Source organism: Nannobrachium achirus (assembly GCF_963921795.1).
Source record: "Nannobrachium achirus genome assembly, chromosome: 8".
Classification (NCBI taxonomy): Eukaryota; Metazoa; Chordata; class Actinopteri; order Myctophiformes; family Myctophidae; genus Nannobrachium; species Nannobrachium achirus.
In genome coordinates, this window is record NC_137817.1 from 56,747,917 (window position 1) to 56,775,839 (window position 27,923).

General features: G+C 43.2%; 1 protein-coding gene across 4 annotated transcripts; it reads left to right on the top strand.

Moving 5' to 3' along the window:
- Positions 1-27,917, top strand: atg16l1 (ATG16 autophagy related 16-like 1). 4 transcript variants are annotated; one of them, XM_080731257.1, is made up of 21 exons: positions 1-142; positions 1,455-1,563; positions 3,459-3,552; positions 5,481-5,586; positions 6,012-6,085; positions 6,482-6,551; positions 7,277-7,458; positions 10,640-10,705; positions 11,524-11,631; positions 12,900-12,971; positions 13,095-13,139; positions 16,126-16,231; positions 17,996-18,101; positions 21,080-21,150; positions 21,282-21,353; positions 22,475-22,595; positions 23,690-23,795; positions 24,405-24,554; positions 25,024-25,071; positions 25,669-25,770; positions 26,620-27,917. In XM_080731257.1, exons 2-21 carry the CDS (start codon positions 1,461-1,463, stop codon positions 26,711-26,713), a joined length of 1,896 nt encoding a protein of 631 aa, XP_080587383.1. In that variant the 5' UTR covers positions 1-142; positions 1,455-1,460; the 3' UTR covers positions 26,714-27,917. The 4 variants fall into 4 exon arrangements, with proteins under 4 accessions (XP_080587383.1, XP_080587384.1, XP_080587385.1 ...); XM_080731258.1 differs by having other exon boundaries at positions 11,524-11,610; XM_080731259.1 differs by lacking the exon at positions 13,095-13,139.
- Positions 27,918-27,923: the final 6 nt, after the last annotated feature.

The following is a 27,923-nucleotide window of genomic DNA, read 5'->3' on the forward strand; positions in this document are numbered from 1 at the left end:
GTCGAACGAAGCGACAGATGCTGGATAGAAAGCTTCTTTAGTGACTTTTATTCCTCTCATTTCTCCTCAATAAAGAAGCTGTATCGCACATTGACAGCACAGCGAGCAGCGCGGGCACTCTTTGTTTAGATGGTGTATTAAAGTAAGTTGGAAGGTGTTCTAATACGTATCACAATTTACCTCTGCTTTGGGGCGTTGCGACTTTAGCTTTTTTTGCACGCTAGGCTAACGTAGCATCATGTCAAGTCACGGCTCGTGTTGTTTTCGCTGCTGCTGTGGACTGGTTGCCAGCAGCCAGATAGTAAACAAACTGCTGCTCCTATAATTAAATTAAGCCTAATTGATTTCTAGTGACTTGGTTAGTATGATAGTAAATACAGTACAGTGGTTCTCAAAGTGGATTCCAGGGACTGTGTGGGTTCCTTTATGGGGGTCTAAAAATCGACCCATACATGTCTGTAACTCTGACAGTGTACAAATGGAACCAAATGAACCCCTGAGGGGTTCATTTGGTTCCATTTGTACACTGTCAGAGACTTGAAATGTTAAAGTTTTGAGAAACACTGCTCTAGTAAATGCAGGGCTGCCAACATTGCTGCACTGTCAGAATGGGAATCCAGTTCCTTCCCCTCGAAACTATTTTTTAACAGAGTTGATGTATTTTCCTGTGTTCTGTTGAATTTGTTTTTATGACGCTTGCTTTCCTAGCATTTGAAAATTATGGGTATATTTTAAGCCATTAAAACATAAAAAGTAGGCATACAGAAATTGATTTGATCACTGAAGCAATGTAAGACCCATGATCTAATAGCCATCCATTACTTAATTGGATATTTCTATAATACAGTCGCCCACCAAAGTGGGGAGTCTGGGGGTCCTTCGCCATGATCTTTTTAACACAGTAGATGTAATTTCCTGTGTTCTGGGGAATTTTGGGGAGTTTGATGTTAAAGTTGTCCAGAAGGAGCTGTGGTCAAAATCCAGTAGACTCCTACTGCATCCAGGAGGGTTGGCAGCCCTGAGTAAATGGAGTAAATGGAATGGAGTTTCTGAGCAATCTCGACTCAATATGAGGAGAATTTATGTCAGATTAAAACCATGACACACAGAATACATGCTTGAGGTTCGGTTTTGGTGTGTGTGTGTGTGTGTGTGTCTGTTTCTCTCATTTCATTGTTTTTTATACGCATCCGTTGTGTGTGTGAAATTGTTTCCTTGAGGCCGATTAGCTACAGGGCTGGACTCTCTCTCTTAAAGCAAAATGACTTGACCATGAAGTGTCTGTTTGTTTCTGTAAAGTTTCAGTGTGAAGAAATCGGATCATATTTTAAATTTGCACATTTGCACGGTGGTGATTTTACATAGTGAGATATCACATGTGGTCATGGTGATGTTTGTTGCATGTTTTTCATTAGTTCTGGTGTGTGTGTGTGTGTGTGTGTGTGTGTGTTTAGGTGGCCATGGAGCGGCGTGTGGAGTGTACTTGGAAAAGACACATCGCTGAGCAGCTGAAACAGAGAGACAGAGTTCAGCGACACGCCTTTGAAGAAATCATCCACCAATGTTAGTATGATCTCTCACAACAAGCTAACACCGGCCACCAGGGTGTTGTCATCATTGCTTTGTTTTGCCTACTACTTATACACAGTGGTCTACAACAGGAGAATCCATTTCACTGTCCTGATTCACCATACATCATTCTCTGCACATGTTCCTACTTCCTAATGTTCCACAACAAACGTAATTCTTCTTTCCTAGAAGTATTGCTTGTTCACTCTCTGTTTACACATATAATATCATCACAGTAGAGCAGAGACGGACAGTAGGAGAGCTGAGACGGCGACAGTGTATGAGACAGATTGTAGGACCGCTCAGACAGAGACAGTGTAGGAGAGACAGTGGGACAGGTGAACGGGAGACGGTGTAGAAGAGACGGACATCATGAGTGGGACAGTGTAGGAGAGACAAGACAGCTGAAATGGACAGTACGAGTGGCACAGCTTAGAGGGAGACGGTGTATAAGATGGATGGTAGGCCATGAGAGCTGGAGACGGTGTAGGAGGGACTTTTCACTGTGATATAGTGGTCTGGCAGGTACTTTAATAAGCTTGTACGCGGTTTCTTGCCAACAGTTGGACGTTGTACCGTGATGTAGTTTTGCTGGGAGTGCATCATCACTGCAGCATGGTCTGAAATGCTGACTGACATTGGGCTGAGTAATGCTGGACATTGGAGTTTGTCGGTTGTTCCCGTTTCAACCAGAAGAACTATGCTATTATCTAGTTGGGCAAAACAAAGGATTGCTTGATTTGTAACAATGGAACAATATTTGGCAGTCTACCTTAGCGAAAAACATACCCAACATTCTAAACACCAGTTGGCACTGGATCATTTAATGCTAAAGTGGGGCTGAGACGGAAACCTTACTGCCACCACTGTGGTTTGTTGGAGAAATGATAATCTAGGATCGGCAGACTGCTCGTTGTGTGGTTCAGTCCGAGAGGCAGAGAGGCAGACAGTAGGTGAGACAGATAGGACAGCTGAGAGGGAAACTGCCTAAATCACATCATTTGATATATATAATGACATGGAACTCAGACTTGGTGAACTTCTGCTTTATTTAAACTGTCTGGTCGTGTACCATGCAGGTTTTTCATTCCAACCCAACCAACCAACTACCAACCAACCAATCTCAGTCAATCCTTCGTCTGTGGTTAATAATGGAAGTTTATCTCCAAAGTAACACTCTCCTAATGCTGCATTCACACTAACAGCGACAAGTGTTGCCATTGAATTGTTCTCTCATTGATGCTGTCAAGTGTGCAATTCTTTAGCTGCTTCTCAAGTCCTTAAATTAGATCCTATTTCCTGCACGTTCCTATTTCCTTGTTTTCCTTGCTTGACTAACATACAAGCAAGGAAATAGGAACTAGGAACTAGGATTTGATTTAAGGACTTGAGACGCAGCTTTTGTGTGGCAGCAACAAGTGAGAGGGCACTGAAACAAGTTGACATTTTTGTAGCTTGTCACATAGCGACAGGAGTCTGGCCTCAGTTTCATGTAGCTAAGTGACTTGTTGCCTGTCGCTTTTTCGCCGCTAGTGTGAACTCAGCATTGGTCTGTGAGCAGATAGGGAGGTTTTAAGATTGTACGATTGTACTATCTTTGAACTTCTCTCACACTGAAGGATAATCTGATGTAGATAATCGGCTTCAACCATCTCAAACTTGTTAACGCCCCCATGATCGGAAGGGGTGTTTCCAACCCCAAATCTCCCCGATTATCCCGTAGAGTGAGCCCAGCTCTAATCACTGATGCAATCAGCTGGTGTCAATCAGTGAAATCAGCTGGTGAGGTGTTTGTTTGGAAGGAAAACCTGAACAGTTGTCCACGATTCAAGACTGGACAACTCTAAATATCAAAGCATTTATTCCATTTACGTCTCTTGTTTCTTCAGACAACCGTCTGTTGGAGAAGTCAGACCTGCAGACTGTTCTGTCAGAGCGCTATCAGACAGATAAATATGACGCGCAGAGGGGACATGAATCCAGGTAAAAGTTCAGCTTTAATGGTTTCAGCATGTTGAGGTCAGCCTCTGTCATCTTCACCCCTTGCTTTTCGCGAATTAATATATTTCAAGACATCATTCGCTGACTTGAGGTTTTGGTGCAGGCTTTGCTGATGCAATGATATTGGTCACTTCCTTCTTTTGGAGCAAGGCCATGAGCACTCTAAACTGATTATATTTTGGTTTTCATTTTATTTGTAGAATTAGAAGACGGTAGGATTAAGTGTGATTTATGCTTAGTTGCGCACCAGTAGCATGCACAAAAAACAGACGATCTACAAGGTCGCAAGTCAACACATCGCAGCATGTGACACGATTAGCTTGTAGATCAGCTATTTTCGGTGCGTCGACGACCGCAACGCACACCAGGATTCAGGTGGAGGTGTAATCTGGCTCCATACTACAGATATTTTAGCCGCAGCCAAATGGGAAACATGTTTCTGCCTCACAACTGCAAGTTGACGGCTAAAGTGAATGGAATGTGTTGTGGTAAAGTGCACTGGGCTTAATATAACTGATAAAGATCAATTAAAATGCGCTTTGATCAGCTCTGATACAGTATGTTATGTACAGACAATTATACTTCCCATGAAGCTCCTCAAACTAAAGCGAAACTGGTTGGTTTGTCATCAAGCCAGTGATGAGTCATGTCATATCCATGTTTGTTCCAGTGCAGCAGTTTCACATGGCAATTTTCTATATATACATTTAATCATTATTTAACTGAAACTGAATACATTATCGTTGAAAGGAGACTTCACAATTTTAGCCGTGACCAATGCTTTGTCCTTCACCTGTGTTGTTAACTACAGTTTTAGAACCTTGATTATTGAACTGTTCCTGTTTAGAACATAATGAAAGTTATGACCTGATTCTCGGAGGCTCTTATCGAAGCCGTTCTTTCTCCAATGTAGAAATGAGCGGTCAAACGGAAGCCAAGAGAAAAGTCTTTCACCGACGGTCGCTGGGCAGTTCTCAAGTATCTGTTTGAGCAACATTAAGGGGAAGAACACCATTAAAAGTGTGATGATGAATCTGACCATCATTGACTTGTTGAACCTGGTACTGTGGCAAAACATCATCCTACTCCCAGCCCTACTCGTTTCAGACGGTGACCCAACCCCCCCAAAATAATCGTGTTTGAACTGGGGAAAATAACCCATCTACAAGCTCATGCTAGGCGTTGTGAGCTTGTAAATGGGCTATTTTCAAAATCTTTGCCTCTTAATATTCTACAATTTGGCCAATCTGGTATTAAAAGTTCGGGGACCACTACTGTAGCATATGGATACTCGGGTCATGGGATGGACCCTATGAATGCACAATGAATACATGTATTATTAAAAACAAGTAGTCTACTATTATAGCATTACAATGAATGAGAAGTGGCATGGAATAATTGGTGAGATTGCATTCTGGTTGTTACTAAGTGACTATGTGTGGAATGATCACATGACTGGAAAGTTGAACAGCAGACGGCAATCGGTCTCCCGGACGACAGGGTTATTATAAAATTGTGGAGGCATTTGAATGGAATTTATATTCCATGAGAGAGGGAATTTTATGTGGGAGCTGTCTATGATTTATTTTGTTGATTTTAGTTTGTTAAATGACCTTAAAAATTATTAACCCAGGGATGGACAACCCTTTCTGTCAGAAATTGCAAATGTACAAGCGATGACACGTTCTTTGAGCTTGAATATTTGGTATTTATTTAATGGACAACGAAAAATCTGAAATGACAGATGCCTTCACGGTTTAGCCTGAAGAATTAATAAATTATTTCACCAGGAAATATTGACGGGCAGTGCTTGTCCTGCCAAGTCATGCTTGTCCTGACCAGTACGGAGCCTTTATTTCCTTTGGTCATGCTGAGCAACATCCTCATTTTGTTTTTGTTTGTCCACACAGTGTGGGGTCAGACCCGGGCAGGAACGAGGCTTTGCAGCAGGAAATGTCACAGATGAGAATTAAACATCAGGAGGAACTGACAGAGTTGCACAAGAAAAGAGGAGAGGTCAGAATTCTGTCTGTCTTGTGTGCATGTGTCAGGTGGTGGTACATATGTTGTTTTATAATGCTCATGCAATAGCTTTCCCATAGCTAGGATGGGTGGTCCTTCATGCCTTAAAAGAGCAATGACATTGTTAACTTTTAGTATTAAACATTAATGCTTTAATGATTAAAGCATTAATGCTCTCAGCTGTGGGTTGAAATATTCTCTATTGCACTTGGACCACAGCCATGTGTGGTCTTCAACGAACATTTCCACATGTTGTGGAGTTAAGCCCTGAATACCTAACCATGTAATGGCCACTCCCACCTACTTAAAGTCTTTATCCCAGTCAGACAATGTCTACTGTAGCTGTTTCTTTGTTTACATGAGGAACCATAACATCTGAGGTGTTTGACGTTGGTGTTGTTTGATGCTCTGTGTTCCAGTTGGCATCGAGTGTAATAGAGCTCAACAACCAAATCACACTGAAGGACAAGGAGATCCAGAGCAATGAAGCCAAGTTAGTACACACGCACGCACGCACGCACGCACGCACACGCACGCACGCACGCATGTGCATGCAACACAATCACACAGTACATCATGCACACTGTAGACATAATCCATCTATACACAATCACTTTGGTCTCTTAATCATACGTCAACATCGCTGACATTGGCAGGGCCACCTTGCCAGAACTCCACTGCAAAGAAATATGTTGTACCTGTACCTGTACCTGAGATTAAAACCTATTCATGTTTTAATAATCATTACTTTTATCTAATTAAGATGAGGCGTTTTGATATTGATTTTAACATTGTCCTGTATCATGGCATAACTATTATGTGGCATTTGTTACAACAAATTACAAACGAATGAATCATTGCAAATGGAAATTATTTCTTTGTGTGTTAGGATGTTGGAGTACCAGCAGCAGATTGCTAGCCTAGAGGGAGAATGCAAAGAATTGAGGAGTTGCCTTCAGGTAACTATAACTACATAACTAAGATAATTATAGTGAGGAGATACCTTCAGGTAACTATAACTACATAACTAAGATAATTATAGTGAGGAGATACCTTCAGGTAACTATAACTACATAACTAAGATAATTATAGTGAGGAGATACCTTCAGGTAACTATAACTACATAACTAAGATAATTATAGTGAGGAGATACATTCAGGTAACTATAACTACATAACTAAGATAATTATAGTGAGGAGATACCTTCAGGTAACTATAACTACATAACTAAGATAATTATAGCGAGGAGATACCTTCAGGTAACTGTAACCAACTAAAGTTACACATACAGACAAGTAATTATTTGTTTTTCCTGCTATATTTAGACCAAGGCTACACTAATCTGGTTCTTTTTCTAAACTCCGATTTTTTTGAATATCTGCATAGACAAATATCTAGGTCCACACGACAAAAATATCTAGGTCTAAAGAATTCCATGCCTACACAGATCCACTGAATCGGATATTTTTTATGTAAATCTTAGTTGTTTATCCGGTTTAGCGGCCGAAATCTCCAGCTTTGCGTGGCTGTAAGCCAATCGCCCGACAAAATGTGCGATTAGAAAAATATCCATATTCTGTTGTCTGTGGATCATGAAACCTTTCCCTTCGAGGTTCATTGTCTTGTGCATTTACAGTATGTGTGATTATAACAGAAGTTGAACGTAATGCTATGTATTATTCAGGACCTGGAGCGAGCCAACCAGACCTTGAAGGATGAATACGACGCCCTCCAGATCACCTTCAGTGCCCTGGAGGAGAAGCTGAGGAGAACCACGGAGGACAACCAGGAGCTGGTGTCCAGATGGATGGCTGAGAAGGCCCAGGAAGCCAACAAACTGAACGCTGAGAACGAGAAGGATACCAGGTACTACACCAGGGGGTTTCAAACCTGTAAATTACCTTTTCATCCACGGCACCCCTGAATTAGACCGTTCACTTTTAGAATCATGATATCCAGGGTTCCCACGGTCATGAAATTCCTGGAAGGTCCTGGAAAAAATAAGCTATGCATTGTCTTTGGTTATTGATTTTGTTAATAACTCTGAAATGACAAATTAAACATTGGCCAAATTGTCAAATATTATATATATATATCAGAAAATGTGAAAATAGCAGATGTAGATCGGCTATTTTCACAATAGAACCGTGTTATACAAAATTCCTCAACTCTAAGTTCTTGTCAGGGTGCCGGGTCCCCAGTTAAAACATGACAGTGTTTCCCCTAGCCAGAAGCTGAAGGAGTGGGGGAGAATTGCGGAGAGCGGGGGGGGCTTCTGAGCTACAGACCCATAACATAAGGGTCTATTTGGTTCATAACTATCTATCATTTGGCTGGGGCCTGGGGACCCCCTGGAACTCCCTCAAGGACCCCTCGGGGTCCCCGGACCCCACTTTGAGAACCAATCCTACTCGCCAGTGGTGGAAAAAGTACAGTATCAACATTCTAATGTAGACATACTGTGTTACAACTTACAAGTAGATGTCTGGAATAAAAAAAATAGTGGAATAAGAAAAAGGTACAAAAGTATTGGTGTCAAAATAAACTTAAGTACTAAAAGTAAAAGTTCTCAGTAATCATAACAGTTTCCAAATGTATAAAAAATTTAAAATCCTTTAAAAATAGCAGATCTACAAGCTCTACAAGCTCACAACACGTCACTTTGTGAGCTTGTAGATCGGCTATTTGCGTATAGCCATCATGTCATAAATGTAGTGGAGTAGAAGTAAAAGTATTGAGAATTTGAAATACTCCTATAGTACTTAAGTACAGTACTTGTAAAGTAAATGTAGACTACTAGTTACTTTACACCACTGCTATACACTCTGTGTGTGCATGTATGAAAGAACAACAGCAAAGTTTATTTCTGACTAGTCAACAATGTTTGTTGCCTAATGACAGTGGTGGTGATGCATGCATCTAACCAGTGAGAGAATGACAACCGTGTTAGCACTTAGCTTAGGGTGACCAGACGTCCCGTTTTACCCGGGACAGTCCCGTTTTCAAGCTGCGTGTCCCAGTGTCCCGACAAATATCTCTAAAACACTAATATGTCCCGGTTTTCAACATTCACTTCAAAATTGTCCCGGTTTTCACCAGAATTAAAATAATAGTAGCTGTTTTCAGTGGTTGCATAGACATTTATCATGTTCTTTTCATGAAAACATGCCCACCCTAACCAATCAGAAAAAAGGAACACATTCATTGCGTGTCTGAATTCAACGCTGAGGCTGTTTGTCAATCACTCACTGCCTGTATGCAACCCTGCTGTGCGTGTGTGCGTGTGCACAAACATTAGAGAATGGGCACGCGCGTGCGCGGTAACGTGCGCATTGCTTTTAGGGTCCCAGTTTTAGGCAACAGTGTTTTGCGTCCCGGTTTGAGTGGCTGGAAATATGGTCACCCTAACTTAGCTCTCATTAGCATGCGAAAAGTAAGCCTACTATTGCCAAACAGCGGTAAACTACATGATTCAGACCCGTCGCTGAGGCACTGCTTTTATCTGAGACTGTGTTGCCCAAATCTTTTAATTGTACACACCAGTAGCAAATATACTAATTAACGAGGGGCAAAGACGTAGCCAGCTCAGAATCAGAGGTGCTCAGCATGACGAGGCTGCTGCCTGACTGACGGACTGACTGACTGGATGAATGAGAGAGGGGAGGGGGAGAAACTAGACATTATACATCTCCTTCCAACCGTATGTAAGCGAGAGAAGTTAGAACGCTATGCTTCACATGAGCGCTACATTGTTGTGGGGGGAAAAAAATCTTAAAAAAAAAAAAAATCTTTAAAAAAAAAAAAAAAAATTGAAAGTGAAAATCATACAGTGGCGGCCCTATTTGAAGCAGCGGCGGCCCGCCACTGCTTAATGCATGTAGGGGAAACACAGCATGATTATTTCGGGGGTCACGGCCTGAAAAGGTTGAGAACCACTGGCATACACTACCTGTCTTTGGGCATTGCACATAGGAGTAAGCGTTATTGAGCTGAATTATTGTTATTTAGTCCTGGATATTGAGTTAAATATTCTGGAAAAGGTTTTGAAATTAATTGGTAAAAAATGTGTGGGAACCCTGACCAGGGGTTTTCAAACCTTTTTGACACGGTAAATTACCTTTTCATCCACGGCACCCCTGAATTAGACTGTTCATTTTTAGAATCATAATATCATATTGCACTACATAAATATGCACATCTTTCCACCTGAGATACTGTATGTTACGGAGAAATATCTGTTTCCATTAGAACAGAGTGAAAATAACTTTTATACTTATGTTTAACCACTTGAACCCGATCATCCCTATTATGTGGGGAATTGGTTCACCAAAAATAGACTATCTACAAGCTTGTAGATCGGCTATTTTTTGTGAAGAGTGTTGAGGTAGATGTAACGCATAACTGAATTGATATTGATGCATTCCAAATATTATCAAAGTATTCTCAGGCACCCCTGGACTGGCATCACGGCACCCTAGGGTGCCACAGCACCCACTTTGGGAAACCCTGTACTACACACACATGCACGCACGCAAGTGCAAATAAAATTGGGAGTTGGAACGTTAAACAATTGATGCTGATAAAGGCGTTCTCTTTCCCGATTGGATTAAACTGGTGACCCTGGTGTAATTTCATGTTACGAATGAAACACTGTCAATAAAAACATGTAGCTATAAGGTCAGTGATGAACTGTAAAAGGTCTGATTACCCACACAAGCCCCTCCCACCTGCCCTCTGGCTCCCAGCAGCCCCTGCTCTCTTTACCCAGCATGCTCTAGTGGTGCACTGCTGGCCCCCGGGGGGCTGCTGACATAACAGGATGTGACATCACAGTGTGAGACAGTTAAGAGACCCTACTGGCTCAGTCGTTGACATCCAACACAAGGAATCAGCAAGGAGTATCGGGGTGGTTGTGCGAGGGGCTTGGGGAACATGATCCCAAGTTTTCAATCTGAGACCAAAAACCATGAATGCAAAAAATGCTTGTTGATTGTGTATGTACAGAATGTGAATAATAATGGTAATATTATTGTGCTACTTACTTCAGACGCAGACAAGCCAAACTTCAGAAGGATCTTGCTGATGCTGCCAAAGAACCTCTGCCCATCGACCAGTGAGTGCAGCTTTGTGAACGTGTTTAAAAATGTGGACAAATTGCAGATGTTGTCAAAAAATAAAATGACAACACAAACATGTATATCGTCACTGTCGGGCAGAAACCTCGTATCTCCCAAGTTTCAAATTTCAGTGATGTCATTACGTGCGCATCCCGCATCAAAAACTAATTCAAGTCACCCAGGGACTCATTCATGTCATGGTCCTGGGGTCCCGGGGATGCGCCTCCATTGGAGTCCATGTTAAAATAATTTACCGCGTCGCGGTAAAAGAAAGAAAAAATTCACAGACGCCACCATTGTTCATGGGTGAAAGCATCCTACTTTACCCTACGTTAACACAAATAAAATCCACGTAGAAAGTCTTAAACAGGCGATAGAAACGTCAATGTTTCGATTCCACCGATGTCCGACGCCATTTTGCGAACGTAAACTTTATGTTGAGGACTCATAAAACTTTTCTGGGACCCATTTGAATGACCACCTGTGGGTCCTGGGACCCATTACATTGAAAACCTAGTAACATCACTGAATTTGTACGTTTTTTCCGCAAAGCAAAGCCCTGCTTCATCATACAAGGCCGTTGCACAAAAGGAGTGAAAACAGCCGATCTACATCTGCTTGTAGATCTGCTATTTTCACTAGTTTAGTTCATTTTTAAAACAATAAATACAAAACGAATGGTCTTTGACATAAAAGGTTTCCACCCGACAACGACAATATATCGGTCGGGATCCAGTTGTTATTGCAACAGTTTAAGATTATACGATAAATGCATGAGGTCGTGGTGGTGATGTCACTGGTTTCATGTTCTCAGGGACGATGACATCGAGGTCCTGGCAGAAGACGGTGGGAAACCCTCGGGGGAGGCGTCGCCCAACAGGCCTCTCAGCAGAACGTCCAGGTCAGGATCTACATCACATAGGTAGAGCACTTTCGGTCTAATACACCGCTTCTCAACAGTGACCCCTACAGATCTGTAACTTTGAGATTATACTAAAACCAACAACCCTTGTTGGTTCCATTTGTACACTCTGAGTTGGAGATAAAGCTTTGTGTCAAATAGGGGTCCATGGCCTTATGCATTTTAAACTGGAGGTCCTTGAAACACCATGTCCACCGTAGATGTCTAAAATGTAATTTGATCTTATTGTGAACCTTGTCATTTGATCTCTTCAGGCCAAAAGTTAATCTCTTTGGGGGGCGTCATACTGATTATTGCTATGAAGTTGTGGCATTATTTTCCTGTGGAGAGAAGTGTTGACACCAGTTGATGCTACCTGGGCCCATAGAGTATATAAACAATAGAGAGCGGACCGGCCCCGCCCCCACTATCATTTCAATGCAAGTGCTCAGTGGCGTTTTGAAGCAACGGCTACGTGCTAGCATGTAGCTAATCCAGGTGCATTCTGGGGGAAATTGGTCTCTATTAGAGACCACAAATGACGTCACGCTGCTCTCCGCTCAGAGGAAGGATTGTCTGGAGTGGAGGGGGCGGGGCCAAAATGCGCGTTTAGGCTGCAGTTCCAACTTTGGCCACCATCGGGGTTGCTTCAAATCTAGCCCTGGGTTCTGGGGGCTTGCCTGGGCCTCATACCAGCTGGACCATGTGCAGCAGTGCTTCCTATATGAGTCCAGTTCACTTCTGCCCTTGTTATACCTGACCTGCTCGCTAGTTTTCTTTCTTTTGAGTTCAGTGCTATGTTCATCATATAGTTTGTACCTCTTTCTGTCTTGGCCCACAAAGGTGGAAAATATGAAAAATTAAACGGCTGCAAGGTGCAGACAACTGACAAAGAACCCCAGGTTAAAAGAACAAAGAAGTCATTGTTGCGCACTCCATTATGCTTTAAATATGCAAGTACTATTGAATGTCATTTTATTTATAGATATGAGTGCAGTAGCAATGTTGATGTAACCAGACATCAGATGTTGGTACTGCTTGTCCCTTTTCCTCTGGAGATGTTTCACCGACACGGGTCCTTACGGACCTAAAAGATGAGCGGGTTTAAGTGTCTAACTTCTCCAACAAGTTTAGACCTCCTGCCAAAGATTCCTGTCAAGTGATCCTCTGACTTGAGTTGAGGTCTGTCCCCCCCCCCCCCCCCCCCCTAAAATGACCAGGTTTTGAAATGGAAGCACTCTTTATTGAATACTGATGTTTTCTGGTGTTTTACTGTTTTTATTATTTAGTAAACGGATGTCTCAGACTCCCCCTGGCGGTCCCCATGGCGGTCTTCTAGACTCTCTCTCCAACATGTTTGGGTATGCAAGTTAAACTGTTCACCTCCCCCCCGTCTGTCTGATCTGTCTGTGCACTCTGTCTGACTTTCTATCTCCGTCTGTCTGTCTGTCTGTCTGTCTGTCTACCTACCTGTCTGTCTGCAGCGTGTCAGATTGTGTTCATCCTGGACTCGTCCCACCACACTACAGGTGAACATGTGTCTGTGTGAGGAAATGATCTAACTCCACTAGACATAGTTGCTTGTCGGGCAAAAACCTCTTATCGTTTTTGTGGGGTTTTTCCCCCCCTAAATAAACACCCTAGTACAGGGTTCCCCGATTAGTTTTCCCCAAGGGCTGAATTATGTCTTGGGTACCAAGCCGAGGGCCACAACATTGCAGGGGGCGACGGTGGCGTTCCCGCTACTCCAGCGACATTTCACATATCGTCGTTGTCGGGTGAAAATCTTGTATGTCCAAAATCGTTCGTTTTGCATTTATCATTTTAAAAACGATTTAAACTAGTGAAAACAGACGATCTACAAGCACACAACGCCTCGCGGGTGCGAGACGTTGTGTGCTTGTAGATCTGCTGTTTTCACTACTTTTGTGCGACGGCCTTGTATGATGAAGCAGAGCTTTACCTTGCGAAAGAACGTACACATTTTGAGATACAGGTTTTCCACCCGACAATGACGATATACTAGTTTTGTTGCTGCTCTTATACCAACATTATTACTGGGGTTGGTGGGGGCCAGAGAGTGCGGCCTGCGGGCCGCCTATTGGGGAACCCTGCCCTAGTACGTTACACAAAGGCGATTGAGTTTGTAGATCTGCAACGTTTGTTGCTTTTGAATCCTGAAAAGTAACAGTTTTGGACATGAGGTTTCACCCAACAGACAATATAGCTACATTATAAGAGTAGGGACAGGCGATATATTAAATACCTTTGTTGATATTGTAACCAGGGCAGGAATTTCAGGGAGGCCACGAAGGCCATGGCTGTTGTTGCCCCTCAGTTTGGACTTGTGCTCCTCAAAAAAAAAGGCATGACCTGAGGCCACAAGTGGCCTTGCTTGTAAGTTTACATGCAGTTATGCTCGCCTGCATGTGATATTTATCGCCAATTAATGTCCACCCCCACCATGTCTCATATGCATATGTATATATGTTGACGTGTTTCTTTTTTGCCATTTTTAAAAATCTTTATTTAATAGGCAAGTCTAAATAGTCAAATTAGCTGGTACCCCCTGCGGTCGCTACTCGACCTAAGGGAGTGTTACTTGTATATTGTGATACAAGTTCGCGACACGTGAGTATAAAATAAGGCTTGCGTGATTTAAAACCAGAAATACATAACCTTACTATAAATAATCGTATTACAATATTGGATGCAAAATCCAGATAATCTAGTCTCATATCACGTTATGGATATAATGATATACAGTATATTGCCCATCCCTAGGTAAGAAAGAGCCCAACCAGACCAACTCCTGATATCAGAATGCATCAGAATGAATTTAATTGGCTAACCATTTGAGGTGTTTATGGCGTCTCTGTACTATGAGTTTAAGGTGTGATCGCCTAGCGTCTGCGGGAGGTCATACAAAAACAATACATTTCCATGTCTAAACGGCGTATATGATGTTCCTCTGCTAGTCACCAGTTCACTTCCTTATTATTCACATTCTTTTTCAACTCTTAATGGTAAGCACTTTAGTGGACTGTTATGAAGAAGTGTGTCACTGTGAAGTCACATGATGTGTTTGTACAGTCAGGTGTGTAGTGTGTGTGTTGTTGTGATAGACTTCACAACAGTCAGTCAGCTTAAAGTTCATACAAGGAAGGTGCAGCAGTAACGCAGCATTAAACCATTAACCACTAATGTACTTTGTTGACAGCTGTCCCCCAGAGGTCTATAATAGCCCCCCTCCTTTTCCCACTCCTCTCTGCACTAAACCCTTGAGCTAAAAATGGCTCAACTGCAATGGCTTTTGCAGCATGTTTCCCCCAGAATACTGTAAGGACACTGGGGCTCATAAGGTTAAACAATCTCAACATGTGAACATACAGGACTAGCATAATCGGGTTAAAACTTGCTTAACAGAATATTATTCGTATTATTTCTGACATGTTGCCGTGGACATTCACTAAGCTACTGTACATTCATACATTTAACTCCCTTTACCAGTTTTTAAACATTAAACCTTACTCATTATATTATTATATCAGTGATATTGCCAAACATTTGGTACAGGTACATGAAGGCTCATATTGATGCAGACATGAGCTGAATTGAATCCAAGATTGCATGTCTTCTTGTAGGGACATGGCGATCAGGAAAATTGTAGGCTGATGACTGATGTTTATGTTGTGCATTCCCCTTTTGTGCCTGGGGAAACAATGTATACATCTTCATGATTAACTCATTGACTGCTTTTAGGCTCCCCTACCACGGTATTATTTTCTTATCTTTTAACGTGGTCGCGACGTCTCCATTGTGCCGCTTAAAATTAGCGTGGCCCTCCCGAGTAATTATTGGCGAGTACAATATATGGGCTCTCATGTAGCCTGACATAAGCGAGTCCCAGGTTTATTTCCCAATCCCAGCGGACCTTTGCTGCATGTCATTCCCTTAAGCCTCTATCAGAGTCTGCGGTGAAGAGCTATCCACCGCAAATTTGAGGTGGAAAGCTTTCCACCTCAAGTCAGAAAATAAGTGGAGGCCATCATAGTCAGTCACGGTGAAGTCCTATTCACCGTGACTGACTGGTCCAGGTCGACCAATCAGTGAACGGGGTGAAGAGCCTGTCTGTCTGATAGTAAAAACGGAGAGATGTGTCTGTCTGATGTGTGACTCGCAGTGGAAAGCTCTTCACCGCGAGGAATGACGTAACGTTGTAGTTTTATGACTCAAAAAGACTACACCGCGGTGGATAGCCTTCCACCGCGGTGCCGACTCTGATAGAGGCTTTACTCTCTCCATTTCCTGTCAGTCAACATATTATTTTCCCCTTAATGATATGCTTAAAATAGGGACGCCGGATTGAAAGTGATTAAATGAAAAGTGTGCAGGAAGAAACGGATTCAATCACGTCGGGACATTTGACACAGTAGTACAGTAGTTACACGCTGTATGTTGGGTGTTTGAGGAGTGAGAATGAATGATGTGGTGTCCGTCCGTCCGTCTCTGCAGCCGAGGGCGAGGGGCCAACTCCTTCAGCTCGTCTCCAGACTGCCCGGAGACGCCGTCGGGAGGCTGTGCAGATGTCCGCCTCCCCTCCACCGCCCTGCACGTCTTTGTGAGTAGAAGTTCCACCCATTCCACTTCCCTTCCCCTCTGGATCAATGTTGTTTTTGACAGCAAATTTTGATTTAGTTTTAGTTAGTCTTTTGAATAAAATGTCATTTAATTTTAGTCATAATTTAGACACCTGAAAAGTTTTAGTTTTAGTCTAGTTTTTAGGCAACTAAATCTACAGTTGATTTAGTCAACTAAAATGTATTTTGGCAGGCCTTGATGGCATCGTAATGACTGATTTTACACTTGGTTGTGTGCTGAAAATAGCTGATCTACAGCACGCAACAACTGAGAGCAACCAAACATAAAATGACTCTTCTCCACTAGTCCCTCCTTAACGTTTTCGTCTAGTTTTTATAGTGTTGACTAAATTGTCAATATATTTAGTCATCACAGCTTAGTTATTATTTAGTTTTCGTCATTGAAAAAAACGCGACGTCGACAAACATTTTGCGTCGTGGTTTTAGTCAACAAAATCAACACTGCTCTGAATCCTAAATGCCTTGTGACCCTTTGTCAGCCTTCTGGTTGGTCCCTGACTGGACCAACCAGCAGGCTCTTTCTTCCTTGTTCCGCCCTGGTTCAGCCTTGTTAATGTTGAATTTGCTAAAACATAATTTTTGGAGAAATAAATAAAAACATTTAAAAACATTCCCCAGTCACTAAACTGCACCCGAGGGGTTCCTTTTTACTGAAACCAAGTTAAAAATGAGAATTGAATACACAGAATAATGAATACGAAGCAACTGAAAAACACGTTATTTCAATGTTAGTGGAAAGAGGATATTTGTCCAACCAAGGCACAGCAACCAATGGATGCGAAGAGGGGCGGGTCTAACCACTCGGAGCCCAGCATCCGCACACTTCCTCGTTGCGTAACGAGGAAGTGAATTACATTTGTATACAGGATACAGGGGGTTGATTGCATATATATAAAGGTAGACGCTTCCTTCGGCTCTGGGATGTTGGTAAAAGAGGACTGGCAAGCTTCTGGAATTCTGAAGGATCAGATGCAGGACTCCCTCTTTCCCACTGCAGAGGGCAGAGTGCCTTCCACAGTTCCACAGTTATGCACTTCCGCCAGCCCTGTTTTACCAGTCGCGCCAATGAACTGCAGCGGCAGATGAGGTAGCTAGCTTTTTATATCTGTGGTTGGTTGTCCCGCCCCCTGTTTCCGTTCTGGGAACATCCGTATCCGGTTCATGTGGATAGTGTGGCTCTATAGAGAAAAAATAATGGCGCATCGGCGATCATACTCTAATTGTTTTATAGTGATTACAGCCTATTGACAGCTCGTCATAGGCGGAACGGACACGTTTATATAACTCGGCATACTTGTCGGGCAGTAAATGAGTTAAACACTGTCAATAAAAACATGCACCTATAAGGTCAATGATGAACTGTACCAGTTCTGATTACCCACACAAGCCCCTCCCACCTGCCCTCTGGCTCCCAGCAGCCCCTGCTCTCTTTACCCAGCATGCTCTAGTGGTGCAGTGCTGGCCCCGGGGGGCTGCTGACATAACAGGATGTGACATCACAGTGCGAGACAGTTAAGAGACCCTACTGGCTCAAGAGCGATGACTGACATCCAACACAACCAATCGGCATGGAGCGTCGGGGTGGTGTGCGAGAGGGGCTTAGGGAACATGATCCCAAGTTTTCAATCTGAGACCAAAAACCATGAAAAAAAAATGCTTTTCATAAGTTGGTTGAATTGGTTTTCAGCGATGTGTGTGTGTGTGTGTGTGTGTGTGTGTTCCAGGAAGCCCATGATGGAGAGGTGAACGCGGTGAGGTTCAGTCCAGGCTCCCGTCTCCTAGCAACCGGAGGGATGGACCGGCGGGTCAAACTGTGGGAGGTGGTGGCAGGTAAACCATCTAAAAACACCTAGGGCTGTCACAATTATTACATAATCGTCAAATCGTGATTATTTGACATAATCGCGATTATTTTTCATAATCGTCATAATAGCTTCCATGTTGAAAAACTTTCATATATTTAAAAAAGAGTCAAAAATAGTGGAAATAGCAGATCTACAAGCTCACAACGCGTCGCATCGTGACGCGTTGTGAGCTTGTAGATCGGCTATTTCCACTTTCAGTGTTCTTTTTTAAGTATAAAGTTGTCAAATATGTCAGTAATTTCTCTGTATATTTAGGTTATGTGTCATATCTACCATGTGCAACTTCAAAGCCTAAAAGCCAAACAGAAATGTAATTGTCATTGACAAAAACACAATTAAATCGTTAATCGCAATTATTTGAGCGACAATTAATCGTCATGTCAAATGTCATAATCGTGACAGCCCGCCACATCACAATTAGGGATGGACGATATGTACGGCAGGGCTGTCATGATTATGACATTTCACATGACGATTAATTGTCACTCAAATAATTGTGATTAACGATTTTAATTGTGTTTCTGTCGTTGACAATTACATTCCTTGCACATGGCGGATAATATGACACATAACCTAAATATACAAAGAAATGACTTACATATTTGACAACTTTATTTCAGGAGACAATCACTAGGTTTAGGTATACTTTATTAGACAAGAATGGAGGCAGCAGGCAAGCGTCACACAGCATGGCAAACAGTGAGCACCATTATAAAAGACAGCATAATATCTATAGCTATGACCTAAGTAAGAGCATTAGATTGGCATGGGTTCTGCCTCGGGCCATTTCTCGCTGTCCCACGATCCCCATGTTGCCATGAGTATCGAGGGCATAATCTTATTACAGCAAGCTATGACCCTAGACCCCCCAGGGGGGTCTGAAGCAGAACCTGACGGTGGCGCTGGAGTGGTGGCGGGGCAGCAGATAGCGCAACATGAATGACCTCCTGGCAGACCTACCTAAAAGGACCCTGGGTAGGGGGGGCGGGACCCAGTGTCCCGGCCCCCGCAGCGGCGCGCGCACCATGTGATCGTCTACCGAACTCGCTTTGTCCCTTCGGATCCGTCGCACTATACTTGAAAAAGAACATTGATAGTGGAAATAGCCGATCTACAAGCTCACAATGCGTCGCAACGCATTGTGACGCTTCTAGATCTGTTATTTCCACTATTTTTGAAAAAAATGATTGCGATTAGACGATTATGTAGTAATTGTGACAGCCCTAAAGATTTGAACATTTCATATCACGATTATTGTGACCAAAGAAATCGCGATTTTCTATATTATCGCGATAATCAAAATATCCCTAACATCCATTATCCTGGGGCGCGACATTTGCCAAAAAATAGCCGATCTTGTAGATCGGCTGTGCATGACGGAGGACGATTTCACGATAAGACTAAATCTCCACAACACGATTATCGTGAGTGTTTTTGTCACGATAATATCGCTTAACGTCCCATCCCTAGTGGCAGGTAGCCAATCTAAAAACACCTCACATCACATGATGCTGTCCTTTTCATTGGATGCATGTGAAAAGGTCAGAGGGCCACTTAGGTCAAAGTCGAAGCAAATGTATTCTGTGAGCAAAGCGACACTTAATGTCGTCATTGTTATGTGTGGTTTGGTTTCCACGGCCCTTTATTCAAGTATAGACAGATGATGCTCCTAAATGCCAAACGATCAAAGCAGCTTAGCCACTTTCATCCTGGCATCCCTCTATTGGGCATGTTATCATACCCATTGGGTATAATTTGTATTGACTTGGAAGGGTTATTGAACCCTGACTAGTCTCAGGGCAGACACTCTTTACCACAAGGCAGACAAAAACGCGTGTTTCCTAAACCCACCAGGCTTGAGTTAAGACCCTCGCGGAAACGCCCCCCTCAATAATTTTAAGTATGAAAGTGCATATAGTACTCTTAGTGCAAAGCAATACTATACCTACTACCTACTTACTGATCCATTACAATAATACACGCAGCATAATATGCCCAAAGCCATTTCCAAAGTATAACAATTTAACTTATGAGCACATTTGAGTGACAAATTAATAGCTTTCTCAATACGTTTTTCTCTTTAGCAAAGTTACCAGGTCTCCCTTTTTTAAGCACAGTACAAAGTACGTTTTTTTAGCACAGTTTATTTTGAGCACTATAGAGACAAATTATTAGCTGTGCATTGTGCAAATGCAAGCTTTTCTCAGTACAAGTTTTAAGATTGTCTTCATGCCTTTACTAGGTCTGACTTTATCCACCCTCCATGTGTCCGGCAAGGATTTCAGCCACTCCTGGAAGTCCTAGCGTTTCCGCGAGGCGGGTCTTAACTCAAGCCTGGTGGGTTTAGGAAACACGCGACAAAAACCCAACAGACAAAAACAGTTGTAATTTTAAGTCGTTGTGGATTTGAACCGCCACATCCTGTCAGTCTTACCTATAAGGTCAATGATGAACTGTAAAAGGTCTGATTACCCACACAAGCCCCTCCCACCTGCCCTCTGGCTCCCAGCAGCCCCTGCTCTCTTTACCCAGCATGCTCTAGTGGTGCACTGCTGGCCCCGGGGGGCTGCTGACATGACAGGATGTGACATCACAATGTGAGACAGTTAAGAGACCCTACTGGCTCAGAGTGATGACTGACATCCAACACAACCAATCGTCAAGGAGTGTCGGGGTGTCGGGGAGGGGTCTTGGGGAGCTGATCTCAAGTTTTCAAGCTGAGACCTTAAACACAGGAGAAGCTGAACTGAATGGTGCTTTTACAATGCGTTTTATTTTGTAAGGGAATTCGTTGAACCTTTTCTGTGTGCTGAAAGTTTTCCACCTTAAACGTGTATCAAGTAAATATCGCTTTTGAAGAATCTTTTCATTCTCATTGTTTCGTATGTTGTCTGTATGTGTGTGTGTGTGTCTGTGTGTGCATGTGTGTGTATGCGCGTGCAGGTCGCTGTGAGCCCAAAGGAGCACTGACGGGCAGCAACGCTGGAATCACCAGCATCGAGTTTGACAGCGCTGTAAGTTGATACTGTACATCTGCTGCTATGATAGTGTCTGTCCATTAGGATGACAGACAGGGCAAGTGAAGTGTCAGTTGACATCAGATGTCGCGTTGAGTCAACAATGTGCATTTGTCTTTTCCTGACAGGGTACGTACCTGCTGGCAGCCTCTAATGACTTTGCCAGTCGCATCTGGACTGTAGACGACTACAGGCTGAGGGTGAGTACAAATGAAATGCTGAACACACTTTAACTAGTTAATATCTACCAGTAAGACGGCTAGGGGCGACCGCCAGGGTGTCTCGACCTGCAGGTTGACTGCCGCTCGCGGCTTGCTCACGCTACCCTGAAACGTTTAGCCTGGTCCTCTCCACAGACAAAACTGTGATGCGTGACGATTTTTTAGATCGTTATTCACGTTGAGTGTGCATCACAAGCATAAATCATGCAAACACAATCCCAGTTTGTAGAAAACACCAGAGCACTTAATAAACACTAGCGCAACAAATATCTCTGTTCCATCTATTCTCTTCCTCCTTCCACGGGAGGTTGTTGTCAATCTGAGTCGAGACGTGGAGGTCTCAAAACGTAAGACTGACAGTCGGCACTCGCTGTGTGTGTGTGACTGAGCAGTTGTTTCTATTGTAGAGAAGCGTTACAGGGCAGCACGACACAACAGCATTACAGGAACTGTTTCAGGAAGTGCAGGTTTCCATAGTAAATGTGGCTCACTGACTGCCACCAAAAATTACTGATCAAAACGACAAAACTGAGACTCTGAAGAGCCAGTTTCAGACTGTTTCCTTCTCTTGTTGTGAATGTGAGAAGCTAAACCTGCAGCAGATGGTCAGTGATGTTTATGTAAAAGGTCTGAGGCCTACAGCCCTGCCGCAGCATCCGCAGCCCCTGCTCTCTGTACCCAGCATGCCCTAGTGATGCAGTGCTGGCACCCAGGGGCTGCTGACATTAAACTGGATGTAAGTTACCGTAGGCCTGAGTCAGAGACTGTTGACTCTTTGGCTTTGATGCACATCCCACATAATAACCAACCAGGATGCTGGACAGGGCATGGCTAAATGATCTCACCTTTGCTACTGAGACCTCTGGCTATGGTTTAAATCAGTGACCTCGATTGTAACCCCTCAAGGACCCCTGGGGTTCCCGGACCCCATTTTGAGAACCACTGGTGTAAATGATCACTACTGATTGTATTTTAAATTGACACAAATGAATCAGAAATTCTCATAATAGCTACTTATTGACTGTGTGTGTGTGTGTGTGTGTGTGTGTGTGTGTGTGTGTGTGTGTGTGTGTGTGTGTGTGTGTGTGTCCGTCCTCCAGCACACGCTGACGGGTCACAGTGGGAAGGTCCTCTCGGCTCGTTTCCTATTGGACAACGCTCGCATCGTCTCCGGGAGCTACGACAGGACGCTCAAACTCTGGGACCTCCGCAGCAAAGTCTGTATGTGATTTCTGTAATGTTCACTGTGTTGAGACTCATTTACTTTGAGTAGTAGTAGGTTTTTCCTGAGCTTCATATCTGCTTCTACAATTGTAATAGCTTCAGTATACTTCAAACCAAGATCATGTACTCCAGCTTCAATGGCCATAGTCTGTGCAAGCTATAGGCGCACTCTATATCAACTATGTTTTCTGTAGTTGGTCAAAATCAAAAGTGCTTATCATATAAACAAATTAGACTGACTGAAGTAGACTGCCACTAACTGTCAAACGGGGGAGAGAATCTACCTGACTTGTGAATGTAAAAATACCTTTGTGAATGTTCCTATTTAGGGTTTATCCTAAAGCATCTTGTTGCATTTCTTCTTTCAGATTTCAGAGTTGTTTATACAGATCAATGCAAGTCATTAGCCAATGGAATAAAGATAGATTGAGCTAAATGTTACACTATGTGTAAAGTATGACTTGGAAGAATTTTAAGTGAAACAAAGTTTACAAACTATTCACAACTGTATTGCAAGAAAAACACTGCTGCCCATGGTCCATTACGCCACATGGTACTCCCAACCACCTGGTCCTATCAGGAAACCCCTGGTACATGGCAGGGAGACACATTTATGACACGAAACAATTATTATACTTGGTAACAAGTCTGTTTGCCCAAAAGCCCTTTCTCCCCCCCTTTTTTTTTTGCTGACCTCTCGCTGACCGCTCGGTGGGGCTGCTTTTTATGTTTTACTATAATCCGAATCCGGGCTCCACCTGAGTTAATGTCGAAGAGTCCTTGAGCAAGACTCTGAACCCCTAATTGCTCCTTGTGAGTAGGTTGGTGCCTTGCATGGTTTCCTCCGCCACCGGTGTATGAATGTGTGCGTGAATGGGTGAATGTAATGCACAATCTATGTAAATCGCCTTGGATAAAATCGCTATATAAATGCACCATTTACCATTTAGCCGAGTATAGCGCCGAGGCGAAAAGGATTTTGGGCGAACGGACTGGGATTCTTATAACTGTACCATGTGTTTGTCCTCTTGTCAAATTACCATTTGTCTGTCCAGACAATGTGTGTGATTATGGTTGTGTCTGTCTTCCAGGTATGAAGACAGTGTTTGCTGGTTCCAGCTGCAACGATATCGTATGCACTGAGCAGTGTGTCATGAGCGGCCATTTTGACAAGAAAGTCCGTTTCTGGGACATAAGGTGAGATCAGCCTTGCCCGTCTTCCCTACACTGTCTACCTTACAGCTGGTCATACTGTTTGTCTCAGCTGTCCTACTGTCAATTCAATTCAAAGGCCTTTATTAGCATGAGAAAACATATGCCAAAGCAGAAGTGTACACAATACAATAAGATACAATCAGAACAAAATATGTACAAGTGAAAGGAGTGCAACAGTTTTCGTGTATCAAGGTTGCATGCAGGCAGAGCAGGAGTATATACAATGGTTAATAGTTTTTATCTTTGGTCATGTTTTCAAACTCCTTTGGTGGTTATGATCTGTGGGAAGTATGTGTCTCTGATGTCTTGGTACAGTGGAGAGGCGGTTAGGAAGTGTAGCTCAGTTTCCACTTCATTTTGTGTGCAGTAGCCGGATGCAAAGTCTGTTTTCTCTAGGGAGCCAGGTATGCCTTTGACGTCCTTTCTTGATTGCAAGACTGCTCTCTAAGTCTGTACCTAGTCAAGACCTGTCTCTCTCCTAGACTGTCACCCTCTCAGCTGTCCTACTGTTTGTCTCTCCTACGCTCTCTCTCAGCTGTCCTACTCTCCTCTTGAGAAAACTTTAAAGACCCACTGTGTGTGTGCGCGCAGAGCGGAGAGCATAGTCAGAGAGCTGGAGATGCAGGGCAGAGTGACGTCTCTGGACCTGAACCACGACAGAACGGAGCTGCTGAGCTGCTCCAGGGACGACCAGCTCAAGATCATCGACCTGAGAACCAACGCTATCAGACAGTCCTTCAGGTTGGACACGCATTGCTTTCATACCACCTCAACAGGGGTTAAAGTTCTCAGTCCTGGGGACTGATTTCAGTCTTGAGGATTCCATAGGATCTATTTCTGAGATCAGTGCAGATCCACAAAAAAAAATAAGGGGGAGGTTTAGCGATGGCAGCGTGAATTGGTCAAAACGCTAGTCAAGTGATCTCCAAACTGAAAAGCAGTTATAATTTCAATATATGAGTATTTGAATTGGCCAGACTAGCATAGAATACAACAAAACTTCAGAAGATACTTCTATAAAATGAAGCATGGATTGGCACACACATATTCAGTGAAGGCTGTTCGGAACTTCAGGGAAACACCCCAAATATGTTGTTTTACACTTGTTGTTTTATTTTTCCTACTCTTATCTCTTCACACAAGAACAAAGGGATTTGGGGAAGTTTCCTTTTAATTTAACCCACTGAAAATAATAAATGTGTTTGTGCAGTGCGCAGGGTTTCAAGTGTGGCGCAGATTGGACCAGAGTAACATTCAGGTGAGTGAAAGTATTTTTTTCTTTTTCATATTTCTGTGAATAACTTGAACCTATTTAGGCCTGGAATTGTTTTATGCTTTAGCTATTGAAAAATAGCAGATCTACAAGCTCACCGAGTGCCACGCTGCGAACTTGTAGATCTGCTATCTTTGAAAAGTCGTGAAAATGTGTGCAAATCTTTGAACCTATGTATTTTTAGAGCAAAGGTTTGTAACTCAAATTTTGCTTCTGGGGGTCCCTGGAACTAAATATTCTGAGATTTTCATTTTGGGGCTCCTTGACATGAAAAAGTTTGAGAACCACTAACATAGAAACATGGAAAAAAAAACATAAGGATAGAATCGGGTCAAACTATTCAAAGACTTGCCCAAATGTTCAAGATTTTTCAAAAATAGCAGATCTACAAGCTTGCAGCGTGGCATTCGGTGCTGCACTGTGAACTTGTGTTTCTGCTATTTTTTAATAGTTAAAGCATAAAATAATGCGTAATAATGCGTTCCCGGTCTTAATGTGTTGAAGTGTTGATCCTAATAAATGTTTCTCTGGTCCATTTAAAGTATTGATCCTAATCAATGTTTCCCTCACATCCTGGACCAGCCCTGACGGCTGCTACGTGGCGGCAGGTTCTGCTGATGGAACCCTGTACGTGTGGAACGTTCTCACTGGGAAGGTGGACAGAACCCTGGACAAGAACCACAGGTGAACTTTCATTAACACTTGGGATGCCATTATTTTGGTAATTATTTGGCTATAGAGTGCTGCCATTCACTTGCGCTTTATTTGGAAGACCCCCGGAAGCCACAATCGGGGTCATGTTGTGGAAATTGACGGTCTGTAATGGCGGCCGAGTGTTTATTTTCACACGTAAATGAAAAATCCTAACGGCAGCCGATCCTCCCGGCCCAGTGTCGCGTGAATAAAAAGGCGTTCTCTTCGGAAATAGATTCCGAGATAAAGCTGTTTCTTTGCATCAACAATGAATAAGAGCCTGTGGGGATTAGACACTAACTGATGTTGCATCATGGGATATGTAGTGTTTTCGCTCAGCAGCGGCCGCATAAATCCCATAAATCTTATCGCGTTCCTGGACGAGATTGGCACCGGACTATTGGCTACGCAACAATACCACCTTACACCATTGGTTCTCAAAGTCAGGTCCGAGGACAACCCAGGGGTCCTTGAGGGAGTTCCAGGGGATCACCAGCTAAATGATAGTTAGGAACCAAATGGACCCTGATGGGTATGTAACTCAGGGTGTACAAATGGAACCAAATTGTTCCATTTGTACACTCTCAGAGTTGAATTAACATTGATTTTACTATAGAATTGGAGTCTCAGAGAGACATGCTATTAAATGGCAGTCCATAGCCTAATGCATTTCAATCTGGGGGTCCTTGAAATTAAAATAGTTGGGAATCATTGCTAGAGCTGTAAACATCTTCCCTGGCACTAGAGGCCTTGCCTCTAAAGTTAGGAAATGTCAGGGATGGATGGATCAAAAGCAGTAAAGGCCAGTTTGTGATGATGATGTTTTTGGGTGTCTTCCAGCTCGGCCATCAACTCTGTGTCCTGGTCACCGTCAGGAACCTACGTGGTGAGCGTGGAGAAGCAAGGCAAGGCTGTCCTCTGGTCTGACCTGTGATTGGCCTCCACTCCACCTGTCCGTTACAGACTGGTCTGACTTGTGACTGGACCACGCCGCCTGTCCGTTACAGACACAGTGGGGCACCAGAGAGGGCAGTTCTGGACGGAGGCGGGACTTACCAGTGTGTCAGAGCCTGGGGGGAGGGGCGTGTCCGTACCCCTCCTCGATTAGTTGTTGCCTTGGATACGGAACAAACAAAGACACAAGATGGCGGACTGCTCTCACTTGAACCCAAACTTGTGTGTGTGTTGTATGTGCTGCATTGTTTGTTGAATGTACAGCTGTGTGTGTATGTATGTTGAATGTACAGCATTGTTGGTTATTTCATTCTATTGCCGTGGCTCTCAAACGTTTTATTATCAAGGAAGGACCCGCCCCATTACTCTAAGAGTTTACAAATGGAACCAAATGGACTATTTGTACACTCTCAGAGTTACAGACATGTAAGGGTCTGTTTGCACCCCCTCAAGGAACCTTCAGCGTCCCTGGACCCCACTTTGAGAACCATTTGTTTGTTTCGACAACAGCCAAAAGCACCTTTTCAGAAACACCTGTCATCTCCTGATGCCGCGAGGCCCATCTCTTTCATCGGTTCTTCGGTTTACTTGTTGGGGCTTTTTAAGTTGAAGCGGGGTTCAAAGCGGTGCCGGTGAAGACTAGCAGAAAGACATGCTACATCATCATGCACAGACTGTCCCCTCCCCACCCCACCCCGCTTCATGAAGACAGAAGATGAGTTTGACAAGAGTGAAACTACAGTACTTATATCAAATGAAAAATGTATGATATCTAGAAGGATACAAAAAAATGCAATTATGTCAGTTTACATGTGGGGGAAACAAACCGATTCCAAGGCTGTGGTGTTTTGTTGCCGTCGATTAATTTAAACTGAGCTGCGATAGGCTTTTAAAATGACTTCCGTCTACTGTCTGTTTATTTCATGGATTATGAGGGTTCGGGTTGTACTTGAGGCTGCACTACGTAACTTTACTGTCCTACCCTGCATTTGAACACGGGTCTAAAGTGTATTCACTACAAAACAAAGTTGCACTATACAGCTTTGAACAAGAACAAGAAAATAGCCGGCCTACAAGCTCACAACGTGCACTGTAAGCTAAGTAGGAGCGAAGGAAAAAAGGAGTAGGCCAAGTGTAGAGCCCTGGGGAACTAATTATATAGGGGTATAAGTCTTATGAGATGTCTTAGC

Excerpts from the sequence above, each read along its gene's own strand:
- atg16l1 (XM_080731257.1), top strand. The coding sequence starts at position 1,461 with ATGGAGCGGCGTGTGGAGTGTACTTGGAAAAGACACATCGCTGAGCAG. Across the intron at positions 21,354-22,474 it reads TAGACGACTACAGGCTGAGG|CACACGCTGACGGGTCACAG; the intron begins GTGAGTACAAAT and ends TCCGTCCTCCAG. Across the intron at positions 25,771-26,619 it reads ACCCTGGACAAGAACCACAG|CTCGGCCATCAACTCTGTGT; the intron begins GTGAACTTTCAT and ends GGTGTCTTCCAG.